General features: G+C 35.6%; 1 protein-coding gene across 1 annotated transcript in view; it reads right to left on the bottom strand.

Moving 5' to 3' along the window:
* LOC128236237 (beta-galactosidase-1-like protein 2) overlaps positions 1-12,294 on the bottom strand; it is a 32,662-nt gene that overhangs the window by 17,582 nt on the left and 2,786 nt on the right. Inside the window, exons 3-11 of the mRNA XM_052951117.1 lie at positions 12,096-12,164; positions 11,537-11,632; positions 10,702-10,810; positions 9,960-10,052; positions 9,551-9,644; positions 8,130-8,288; positions 7,608-7,751; positions 5,733-5,876; positions 1,785-1,840 (exon numbers count right to left, since the gene is read on the bottom strand). Coding sequence (XP_052807077.1) covers positions 1,785-1,840; positions 5,733-5,876; positions 7,608-7,751; positions 8,130-8,288; positions 9,551-9,644; positions 9,960-10,052; positions 10,702-10,810; positions 11,537-11,632; positions 12,096-12,164 — 964 coding nt within the window. The remainder of the gene's footprint in view (positions 1-1,784; positions 1,841-5,732; positions 5,877-7,607; positions 7,752-8,129; positions 8,289-9,550; positions 9,645-9,959; positions 10,053-10,701; positions 10,811-11,536; positions 11,633-12,095; positions 12,165-12,294) is intronic.

The raw sequence follows: 12,294 nt of genomic DNA, 5'->3' as shown, positions 1-12,294 counted from the left end.
AACTGTACACATAGCTTCAAAAATAAGAAAGTAGGTCCAAAGGTCACAATCAAGGTCATCTGAGGACAACATTGATGATCATTTTCACAACTGTACACATGGTCCAAATTTTATTGCTGTAGCTTAAAAAATAAACGAGAGGGCCATGATGGCCCTAAAACGCTCACCTAAGCAAAGGGCCACAACTCTGTGATAAAGCATTAATAAAAATGTTGCAATTTAAACATATCTTTACTGATGACAATGCCTTGTTTTATATTTGTCAATGGTCATCAAATGAAGCTACTTGTAAAGTTTCATTGAATTTGGCCTGGTAGTTTCAGAATTATTTTTAAAGCAAAACAGTAAGTCGGCCATTGTTTTGTTGTTGTTGTTGTTGATCAATCTCAATGCCTTGTATTTTTGTAGAGGGTCATGCAATGAAGCTTCCTGTAAAGTTTCACTGAATTTGGCCTGGTAGTTTTAGGGGAGATGTTTTTAAAGCAAAACAGGAAGTTGGCCAGATTGTTGTTGTTGTTGATCAATCGTGAACCCTTGTTGTATTTTTGTATAAGGTTACCCAAGGAAGCTTCCTGTTAAGTTTAATTGAATTTGGAGAGGTAGTTTCAGAGGAGATGTTTTTTTTAAAGCAAAACAGGAAGTCAGCCATTTCGTTGTTGTTGCTGTTATTGATCAATTGTGACAACTTGTTGTATTTTTGAAAAGAGTCACCCAAGGAAGCTTCCTGTAAAGTTTAATTGAATTTGGACTGGTAGTTTCAGAGATGTTTTTTAAAGCAGAACAGAAAGTCGGCCATTTTGTTGTTGTTGTTGCTGATCAATCGTGACCCCTTGTTGTATTTTTGTAGCAGGTCACCCAAGGAAGCTTCCTGTAAAGTTTCATTGAATTTGGCCTGGACACTGGACAAAGACCAATCACAATAGCTCACCTTGAGCACTTCATGCTCTGGTGAGCTAAAAAGTAGGTCAAAAGGGGTGAGGCCAGCTTTGGCCCCAGGGGCATAATTTCAACTGCTTTGGTAGAGGGTCATCATATGATGCTCCACAACAAATATCAAAGGTATGAGCCATGTGGTTTGAAACAAGAAGTTTTTCTTATATAAGTCTCTACGAAACTTGTGACCCCCGGGGCAGGCCAGTTTTGACAACAGGGGCATAATTTGAACAATCATGGTGTCGGACCACTTATTTGAGCAAAATAGCAAGGGTCTGTCTAGCAGACAATCCTCATCCAGAAGGACTTATGTTCAGATGGATGCACAAACAACAGACACTTCCGGTCTTTGGCCAAAAGAGCTAAAAATGGCCTTTGGTCAACAGAGCTAAAAACCAACCAACCCCTTTAAACTGTAATTTTGATCTCTTTCAACAAGGGCAAGGGAAAGTAGAACATAATACCAACTGCAAATCCAAAAAAACAAGTTGTCTCCCTTTAATCCTAGACTTGGCTATAAACCTGGCTAAAAATTGCATTTTTTATACTTTCAAGGGCCATAATCTAGTCGTGTATGGGCCGATCTGGTTTTCGAAAGGAACCAAGCTCTGATGATTATCTACATACTGTACAAGTTTCATCGAGATTCAATCAAAGCAATTCACAAGCAATAGTTTACAGACACACGGACGCACATACGACGTACACATTACCATCACATACCTCTTCTGGCCTTTGCCAGTAGAGCTAAAAACAAGGCATCAGCTTATTTATAAACAAGCGTGGTTTGCCTATTAGTTATTTTCGTGACCCTTTCCTTCCGTGCTAAGTGTGTATGTGTTCACACTCACCTTGACTGGCACCATCATATCTTCCAGCTGTAAGAATTCATCTATTACCACTTTACCTGCAACAATAAAAAATTGACAAAATCACTGACATTATTTTTGTTTATATATGTGACTAGCAAAAAATAAAGTACTTTTGTATTTTTCATAGAATATTCTAGAAGGTTCCTTCAAAACGTTTTGTCGTATATGGTAAATAAAGTACAAACACAAAAATATACAAGTCATGAAATCGCTTTGTTGTTACAGCACAATATATACCTCCTGTCAAAAAAGTAATTTTGTAATCCTAACATCCTACTGTCTGAAAGTGTCAGAGTTGTCTGCCCTTGGTATATTCTTAAGGCACTGACACATTGTTGTTTGAATGCCCTTTCATATTCCCATATACTTTAGTCAGAAAAGTATATATCATAATACTCCACTATGAAATCCAAATTGTAAAAGCATCAATATCTCAAACCATTTATTGCTGATCTCCTCATACCAATTCCCTCATATCAGCAAAGTAATTCACTCCATTACTATTTTAATTTATTGACTTAAAGGGGCTGTACTCAGTATGATGAAATAGCGGAAAAAAATGAAAATTGTCGAGAACAGACATAAACTTGGTATTGATGTGTACAATGCATTAAAACTTACTTACTGAAGCACCACATAGTTTACAATTAATTTATTTTTTGCAGTTTTTTTGTATTTTTCCATTAAAAAAGATAACTAGGTATGTCTACCTAGTAGAATTCCTTCCTTATGCGTGATTGGCTAGTCAATGTAATCACGTGATATTACCAAATTAGGTATATAGCTGAAATATTCCAACCGTTAAGACCAGGGATGTGATTGACCTGGCAACTGGAGGGCTGAAACCATTTTGGCCTTGTGTCCTTAGGGCACTTGTGGGGTCAAAAGCACACTGTCGTAGAAGAAAAACTGGCTTTTCAGAAGCTCTTTTGAGGGTTCTTCTGACTTTAAATTTGAAGCAAACTAGGATATCAACTCTAACAACCAAAAGCACACTAATATCTTTTTTAATCAGCTAAAAAAAATAAATATTTTTTTTAATTTTTTTTTTTTTTTTTTGGGGGGGGGGGAGGGAGGTCCCTGGGGCCATTAGATCCGCGGAATTCCGCAAATCCGCGGACAAATCACATCCCTGTTAAAGAGTAGGCTTTCGTAGCACAGTGGATACAAAACTGGACTGCAATTTTGCCGACCCCAGTTCGAACCCGGTCTCAGACATTTTTTTTTTAACTTTTTGGTATTCTGAGATTCTTAACAGAAAAAAACGTTTTTTGGTGCCAATCTGGTGTACAGTCCCTTTAAGTTTTCTTCCTTCATTACAGTGCAGTGATAGGAGATATACTTCTTTAAAATTGAATATACACCAATTTCTATGAAATATTTCTTTTTATGTACATTAAAATTTGACCAATATATTTGAACAGGGTTTTCGAAAAGAAATGGCAAATTTAAGTATGGATTATTATTTGTAACATTAATTTTTGAAGTACCCTCCCATAAGTCCTATTTATATATGTGATGACATGAATGATCCAAAGGATGTCACAAGGCATAGCAGTTTTCTCACTTGTTACTAACAATTGTACAAACTGGTGGATAATGTGTTGGTTTTTTACAAGCATGTGTTTAGCCACATGATTTCAGACTGAGTCACTCAGTGCTCTTCCAGAAAAAGATTCTTACACATACGCTAAGCAACAAGTGCCATGGCTAAAGTGATACCAACATGTTTGTGAGCTCATATTGGCCAGACAAGACTGTAGGATTTAAATTAAAAAATATTCAACAAGGCCACCAACTTCTTTTACCATTAATCAAGAAACTTATCTTTTACTATGTTACATCTCATGAATTTACAGCTTGATGCATCATGGAGCCTAGAATATTGCATGAAAAGTGACAGTACTAAAAAACCCAAATTTGTGTGATGAATATATATTAAATTGTGTCCCTACGATGGCCCCTCTATTCTATATCTGTCATTATGATATGAATGCCACTTTGTAACTAATTGTGTCATAGTGAGTGGACTGGAAAATCGTCAATGAGACTATTCAAAACCCAAAATGAAACCACTTTTCTAATTGCATACAATCAAGAAATTCACAAAAAATTTGGCATTTTAAAATTAGAATTTCAAATAAACCAAGTGTTACCTTTCCAGTCAATCTTTTAGTTTCTAAAGATAATTTGCTACTACAACCAACAATTAAAGATTCCATAAATTGATCAAACTTTACACCTGTTGATATATAACGCTTTATCATCTGTGAAAGTTTGAAGCAAACCTTCCATGAGATACAAGTCTTGCACGCATGCTTTTTGAACTATACTTTATATACTAAATAAAAATTCAGAGGTGAATAATTCTGATCAATATGGATGCAGTACAAAACTCTCCTTTTTGGCCACCTGAACATTAGGCCTGATCATTTGTACTAGTGTCAAATGGCATGATCATCTGTGCTAGTTTCAAATGGCCTGATCATTTGTACTAGTGTCAAATGGCATGATCATCTGTGCTAGTTTCAAATGGCCTGATCATTGGTGCTAGTTTCAAATGGCATGATCATCTGTGCTAGTTTCAAATGGCCTGATCATCTGTGCTAGTTTCAAATGGCCTGATCATTGGTGCTAGTTTCAAATGGCCTGATCATCTGTGCTAGTTTCAAACGACCTGATCATCGGTGCTAGTTTCAAATGGCCTGATCATCTGTGCTAGTTTCAAATGGCCTGATCATTGGTGCTAGTTTCAAACAGCCTGATCATTGGTGCTAGTTTCAAACGGCCAGATCATTGGTGCTAGTTTCAAACGGCCTGATCATCTGTGCTAGTTTCAAATGGCCTGATCATTGGTGCTAGTTTCAAACGGCCTGATCATTGGTGCTAGTTTCAAATGGCCTGATCATCGGTGCTAGTTTCAAACAGCCTGATCATTGGTGCTAGTTTCAAACGGCCTGATCATTGGTGCTAGTTTCAAACGGCCTGATTATTGGTGCTAGTTTCAAACGGCCTGATCATTGGTGCTAGTTTCAAATGGCCTGAATCCTCAGAATAGAGCAAGAGGAGTTTGACACATAACGATTTCCAGATGCACAGTTAAGAGCAACTCTTTATGTTATTCATGAACAATGTCCGTATAATGCAAATTATGGCTCACATGTACAGTGCAGGGTATATAGAGAGAACAATAATTAAAGAATTAAAGGATGGAACATTTTGATACAGCTGTGATGAACTTAGCGGATGGTTTAATGATAGAAGTTTGAAGGTGGAAGAGATGGTAGAAGGGTCGAAAGCTTGACGTATTGGTCTGGCTTTTAATTTTATCTGTATAATAACATGATTAGGCGGGCTGTACAGATTGGAAAGTACTCGAGGAGTGAATACTGACAATATGATGTCTTATTAGAATTTCTGCAAAGTTGCTTTTAATGGTTGTCAGTAGGTGAGTGAGTAACTGACTAACCAACTAATTGATTAATCTTTATGTATAAATAGTAGTAAGTGATTGAGTGAATGAATGAACAAAAGAAAGAAATAAAGGAATAGATGAAGATAGACAGAATGGATCGATGAGTGAAAGAATGCATTAATTGATAGATTGATTAATGAAATATGCATAAATTCAAAATTTGTAAATCTACGTAATGTATTTTAAAAGAGTTATCTGCATGTAAAAATATTCGAAACTCTTGCTACTTTTAGAACAAGAATAGCACCTCCTTTTATTCAAAAGGGGCAACCTGTCTGTGTGTGAAGTTTGATTCAAACAGGTTTCTAGTATGAAAGTTGTATGGGGAAAAATTGCGGTTATCAAGCAAAAGGAGGTCGCAAAGCAGAATATATCTAGTCCTTTTTATCTAGTCCCTTTTTTATTATGTCTTTTAGACATGTAGGTGAAACAACAAATGCTTTCAGCCATACCATAATTAGCAGTACTGACTGGAGCGGGCAACTGAGGTAGGTCTGGTTTTGCTTTCGGCAGAATCTCATATTTACGAATCAGGGCTCGAATAATCTCGTATTTTGGTGTGATCTCTCCGTACTCTGATATTGGTGCAACATAGTCTGAAAATATATCAAAATACATGGTAAATGATTTACGTATACTTATGTATATACATATATTTATATATATATATATGTAAATATTATACCTCATTTGATTTTTTCCTTATCTACTTAATGTGACATCAACCAGTCAATATTTTATGAGCGCAGGCTGCAATTGTGCCTTACCCTTAATCGGAGAAGTATTGTTACCTCAATCGTCACGCGATAGTGTACCAAAAAAACAACAACATGGCTGCCAAAAGTTCGCTTCATTGACAGAGAATGATTTAAGCAAAATAACTGATGTTAAAGATTCAATTAACACCAAACAAGAAACAAAACATGCTGTCAAAATGTTTCCTGAATAATTAACAGAAAATAACATGGACGGCGAGTTCGAAAACTTCACTGTGTCAAACTACAGGATTTGAACATTTTATGCCAAGATAAGAAATACTGCCAGGGAATGTACAAACATACAAGCCTTCTTGCAGTTTACCGTGGGCTGAATAATTTTCTGTTCAATACTATTTATTGTTTTGTAAAAATTTATTTCAGTATAAACCCTGAGATAGATTTTTACAAATGTTTATTTTTCTCTTTACTGGTCACAAAACATTTTTTTGTCAAGATGAACATTCCTAGAACAGTCTATGGCAAAAATTGGTGGATGGGGGAAGGAGTGTCACAATTTCAGATTTTGAGTATTTTTATACACGCAAACAAAAATGGTGTCCATTCATATTGGTATAATATAACAAATAAAACATGACATTGCCGGGCCATAGGCATGTTTACTGCCTGGGAGGTCAGACTGAAGATGATATACGGACCTCAGCTTTGCTTATCATATCACATATTATATCTGACCAGTCCGTAAAAATGCAAATGACCTGCAATGGCATGTATGTTTTATAAGTTAAATATGGTTAAGACTAATTTTGTTTACCTAAAAATTCGCTGATGAATAAAAACCAGTATTTCAAGTACATGCAGCTAAAGAGCCATGTATTTAGTGTGATGTCCCTATGCCATGATAAAGGTGTTACTATAGAGTGAAAATAATTTCACATACATGGAACTGAAGTTTTAATTTTTTTATCAAACTTGTACATTTAAACACCTTTACTTCTTTATCATCGGGGCCAAGATAAAAAGTTTGTTCAATGATAACCGAGATTAACAATTATTAGAAATGACAGCGTTCACAAATTATTGGTGCTTTAAATATTAAGTAATGAAAATTTTAAAATTACACGTTCCCAACAACATGTTGTTTTTTTGTTTGAATGATCATTTTCAGAGTATGTTGAATTATTGTTTAATAAAATGACAAATAATTTGCTATTATACTTTTGGTTAACACAACTTTATGCATGTAAAACTAAATGATTGTACATTCGTAACATAGCAATGTTCAGGACTGTAATTTTGACTTTGAGTGGCAATAAATTGGAGTTCTTAAATTCCTTCTGTTCTGCACATTCCCTAGTTAATCTTAAAAAAGTATTTCATGACATAACCCATTTTGATCTAGCCTAGCTACTGAACATTGTTACAGTAAGTAAAATTGCCAATTGCATAAAACTGGATAACTCTTTGGTTTGGTTGAAATTTCATTGATTGGTCAATAATTACTACCAACCAATCAAATAAACTCAATGTGAAAACTAGCTAAAGCATAACCTATGGTCAACTTATCAAGGTTCGATACAATTGGATGTTAATCTTTTTAACGAGTCCTACCATAGCTGGTGACGTCAGTCTTGTACCCCGTATTGTTGAACCAGTTGGCCCCGGCCGTGAATCCGAAGTTTGTCCCACCATGAAACATGTAGAAATTCACCGATGCCCCAGATTTCAACAGGTGCTCCAAGTCACGAGCAAAATCTGAAACAGTACGAGTGCATGTATAGTAAAATATTCTGTCAGATTGTAAGCATGTTAAAATAAAAATAGAAATAAATTTTGAGCAGTTTCAAAATGGATTGTTCTATCTAATATTTGACCTTTGATATTAATTTGCATGTATATTTTGTTAATTGGTATGTGTAAATTTGCGAAACACCTGCACAAAAGAAAAACTGAAAGCGGGTCCACTTCATTGTACAATATGGGATACAGATTAAAGTGTTTATGATACACACTTTTACTCTCAAGTTGTTCATGTGCTTGCATGTGGCTTGCTATTGTGCGTGAAAGAGATCACAGAGTGTATAAAAACATCTGCTTTCAGGACACGTATAAAACAGTAAAGGTAACACTTACATTTTGTGCTGGGGTTGGCATGGGCTTTCCCCCAGTGGTCGAACCACCCCGCCCAGAACTCCATCACCATGAGTGGGAAGTCTGGGCTGATTGAGCGGATCTGCTGAAATAACGGCTCACCAAGTTTGTACTTCATGAAGTTGGCTGTGGGCAGGGACTCTGTAATAAAGCAAGGGTTTTCGGTAAAGAGTTATAGGAGGTGCTGGAAAAACAGCTCACCAACCATGTACTTCATGAAGTTTGCTGTAGAGTTATAGGATGGTGCTGGAAAAACAGCTCACCAACCATGTACTTCATGAAGTTTGCTGTAGAGTTATAGGATGGTGCTGGAAAAACAGCTCACCAACCATGTACTTCATGAAGTTTGCTGTAGAGTTATAGGATGGTGCTGGAAAAACAGCTCACCAACCATGTACTTCATGAAGTTTGCTGTAGAGTTATAGGATGGTGCTGGAAAAACAGCTCACCAACCATGTACTTCATGAAGTTTGCTGTAGAGTTATAGGATGGTGCTGTACCCTGCAATTTTTTGGTAGCACCCCTTTGACCAGCATGTGAACCCTTATGCCTTCTTAGAATTTAATTGTTAGATAATTAATATTTCATTTGTTTTGTTTAAAAGCTTATCTTATGATTATAAAAACAGTTGAAACCTCTAATTTCTCAATTAAACACATTTCTAACATTTTTTTGTCAAATTTACAATCATTAAATTCTTCACCCGCTACAATGTGGCCCTGATCACCCTAGCACACTGTTTCTTCTTTCATTACACAGCCCTTTTTAAAACATGACTAAAACCATAAAAACATTGAAATAGTTGCACTATTGTAAGGTTGTCTTGAAGCAACATGCCATCATTTTATGGATAATGTAGAGGAATGGTTATTGTGATTAAATCAAAACTGAAGACATACATGAGAAGGAGCAGTTGCCAAAATCTGTTGGCTGAATGTTATTCATTAATTATTTAAGATGACATTTGGTCAATCAGAAATATCACTACACGACATTGACAATGATTAGTAATTAAAATCATCAAAGCGAGCCATAATGGGGTAAAATACTTGGAATTGGTCAAGATTCTTAAAATATTTTATCATGTAAATTTCAATAAAATATTATATCATATGATTTTATTCCTAGCTATTTTTTAAAACATCAATATTGCCGAATTTGGTGGCAAACAATCAATGATGGACAAAATACTTTATTATTATCAATGTTGTACAGTCGAAACTCATTGGCTCGATATCGCATTACTTGAACTTGGCTTGATATTCTTGAGGCTCAAGGTATTCTGGCCAGTCCCTGGAATGTCGAGCCAACAAGTTTTGACTAAGACCTTGGTTATGTTCCCCTTCATTTGCCTACACACAACAGTACTTGTGTATGCAGGTTACCCTGTACTTAAAGCTTACCATCGTAGAACGGAGCCACCTGGAATCCTGTCTTGTCCTGAACTATACCATCAGACACAAATACCAACTCCTTGATACCATTCTTCACAAGCAGCTGAAAAATCAGATCAATCAATTTGTAAACCCATAAATCTCATTCAAAGAATGTGCTATACATAATGTAAAATTGTCTATGCATATAAAAAGCAAGTTACAAAATCACAGTGATTTTCAACTGCACAAATTTTAACAGAACATTTTTTGACTTTATGTTAATCCAAAAACGACACACACTAAGAATAAGTGGGACATATATGAAGCAAAGCCCTGAAAGTACAAGTGCTGGGCTTGCGGGCTTGTGCTCATTTTGAAGACTGGTATATGGTCAATTGTTGTTGTTTTTTAAGGAGATTTACTTTATTACACGCACCTGTTTGACAAAGAGGAGATGCTCGACCTCTGAACTGTAGGATCCAAACTCGTTCTCAATCTGTACAGCTATGATTGGTCCTCCATTGGAGTACTGAAAACAGACAACTATGTACATACTGAGAACCAACACAACCCCCATCTGATTTAGTTTAAACATTTTCATTCACATCAATGAGATACGACAATGAATTGACAATAAACAAAATATACAGTTGAAACCAGTTATGTTTAAGTCGTCCGAACCTCGGGAAATACTTTGAACTAATGAACATTCATTACATCCAATTACAAAAAATGTAGATCCCAACCCAACACCTTGGATTCTGAATTCTTTTCTCACTTGATATAGCGAACAAATCGAGATATTAATTGAATTCCCATCAATTATTTTAGTTATGACTGAGACACTTAGTATTGGAACATTGACTTCCAAATGGAATATTGACCATTGAAGATGATAAAAATATTGTATACATGACAAACTCTCTCATGCTGCTCTACAAATGTGTTGATTGAAAGTAACAAAAAAGCCACATCTACTAGTTTTATTGAAATTCAATTAATAATATGTCATGGATGAGAGAGATTGTTAATGGATGGACAGGCTAACTGACAAGATGGATAGAGTGACGGTGTGAGTATTTAAACTGCCTGCCTTCAGGGGCATACAATACTCTTTTCTGATTAGAGAATCCAATTTGGCAATATTTTGTAATCTCACGGTGAGATGGTTAACTCACCTGAAGGTCAGTGATCAGGGGTATGAGCTTGTTGAAGAACCGCTCCACGGCCTTCTGGTAACCCAGGTAGTTACTGCGCACCTTCATATTCGGGTCACGTAACAACCAGCTAGGCATTGGAAAAAAATCTCATATGACTATGGTTATCATTCCAACTTTGTTATTTAACACTTACAATAACAGCTGATATTAAAAATAATCACTAAGCATTTAATTCAGCTCACTTAACAACAGCTATGATGCTATATTGTTGATATTGCTATGTCATTGCTATAACATAAAAGATGATAAAAGTACCTGGTAGCTAATGCAAACCCAGAGAATTTATTAAAATGATGATTTTCTATTGAAAAGGTAACTTTTCTATATCAAAATTTATTAATTTAACTATTATATGAAGGTATATCCTAGCTGTTTGGAATCATGCTGTTGTCTGTTGCTTGGGTTTAAAGAAGTATCAATGTGCTCCTTATACAGAAAGGCGCCATTGCAAACCTGAAACCATTTAGGTCAGAGTGAGCTGCCTATGAATGCCATCATATAACTATATTTTCATTGTAACGTTCATTATGCTTAATAAAGCTTACTAATTAAGAAACGTTCAAAAAAAGAATGGTAGAAAAGAGCAATGATTGTGGTCTAGTGGTCCATCTCTCACCAAGGGATTTGTGGGTCTGAGCCCCACCATTAAAATGTTTTCTTGGCCTCTCAAAAAGGACACCAGTACTTGTTGCTACCCAAGAAACGGGCTCCAGAGAGATTCATATCAGCTTTCGTCATAATCAAGCTAAGATAAATTAGCTTAAACCAAATGACAGATGGAGAGTGCACTTACGCTGGCATGCCCCCGAAGTCCCACTCAGAGCAGACGTAGGGGCCAGGCCTCAGTATCACGTGCAATCCCTGTTTCTGGGCTTCCTTTATATATTCCCTGGAAAACACACAGAAACTTCATAATAAATTTTAGAATAAGGCCTTAAAGAAGTATTGCTTTAAATGTACAGAACTATTCCAACTGCAATCAAGTGTATAAAGCTTTGATACATTATCCATAGTTATGCCTAGCTTATACAGATAAATGATTTGATTGGTTAATATTATTTATTGGATACATATTGACCAATCAATAAACATGTTGGCTAACTTTTTTGCCAGAGTATACAACTGGCAGCTGAACATGGTTTTAGGTGGACATATTATATTAGTTTGGGTAATAAATCTTTATTGGTTTCAGACCAAATGCTGTCAAGACAGTAAGATATAACGACGATCGAAATAAAATTTAACCTTAAAAACTGATTTTATGTTACATATAAAATATTCAAGTCTGCTTAAGCAAAGTATTGCTATGGTCAATACAAAACATAATCTTAAGAATGCAAATAAAACCCCACCTGATGTTGAGAATTCCTTCAAAGTTGAAGTTTCCGGGACTTTCCTCATGGAGATTCCAAGAGACATACCTGTAAAACAGCGTATGGACATAATATACATGTATATGGAATAATAGAAACATCACATAACTAGAAAGTGAGAACATATATTGAAAACAGATTGATATTTTGTCTTCTTAAAAAAAACATACAAAAAATA

The sequence above is a fragment of the Mya arenaria genome, chromosome 5 (genome assembly GCF_026914265.1).
Source record: "Mya arenaria isolate MELC-2E11 chromosome 5, ASM2691426v1".
NCBI lineage: Eukaryota > Metazoa > Mollusca > Bivalvia > Myida > Myidae > Mya > Mya arenaria.
The sequence above is the reverse complement of the archived record's forward strand: the minus strand, read 5'-3'. Positions and strand labels throughout refer to the sequence as shown.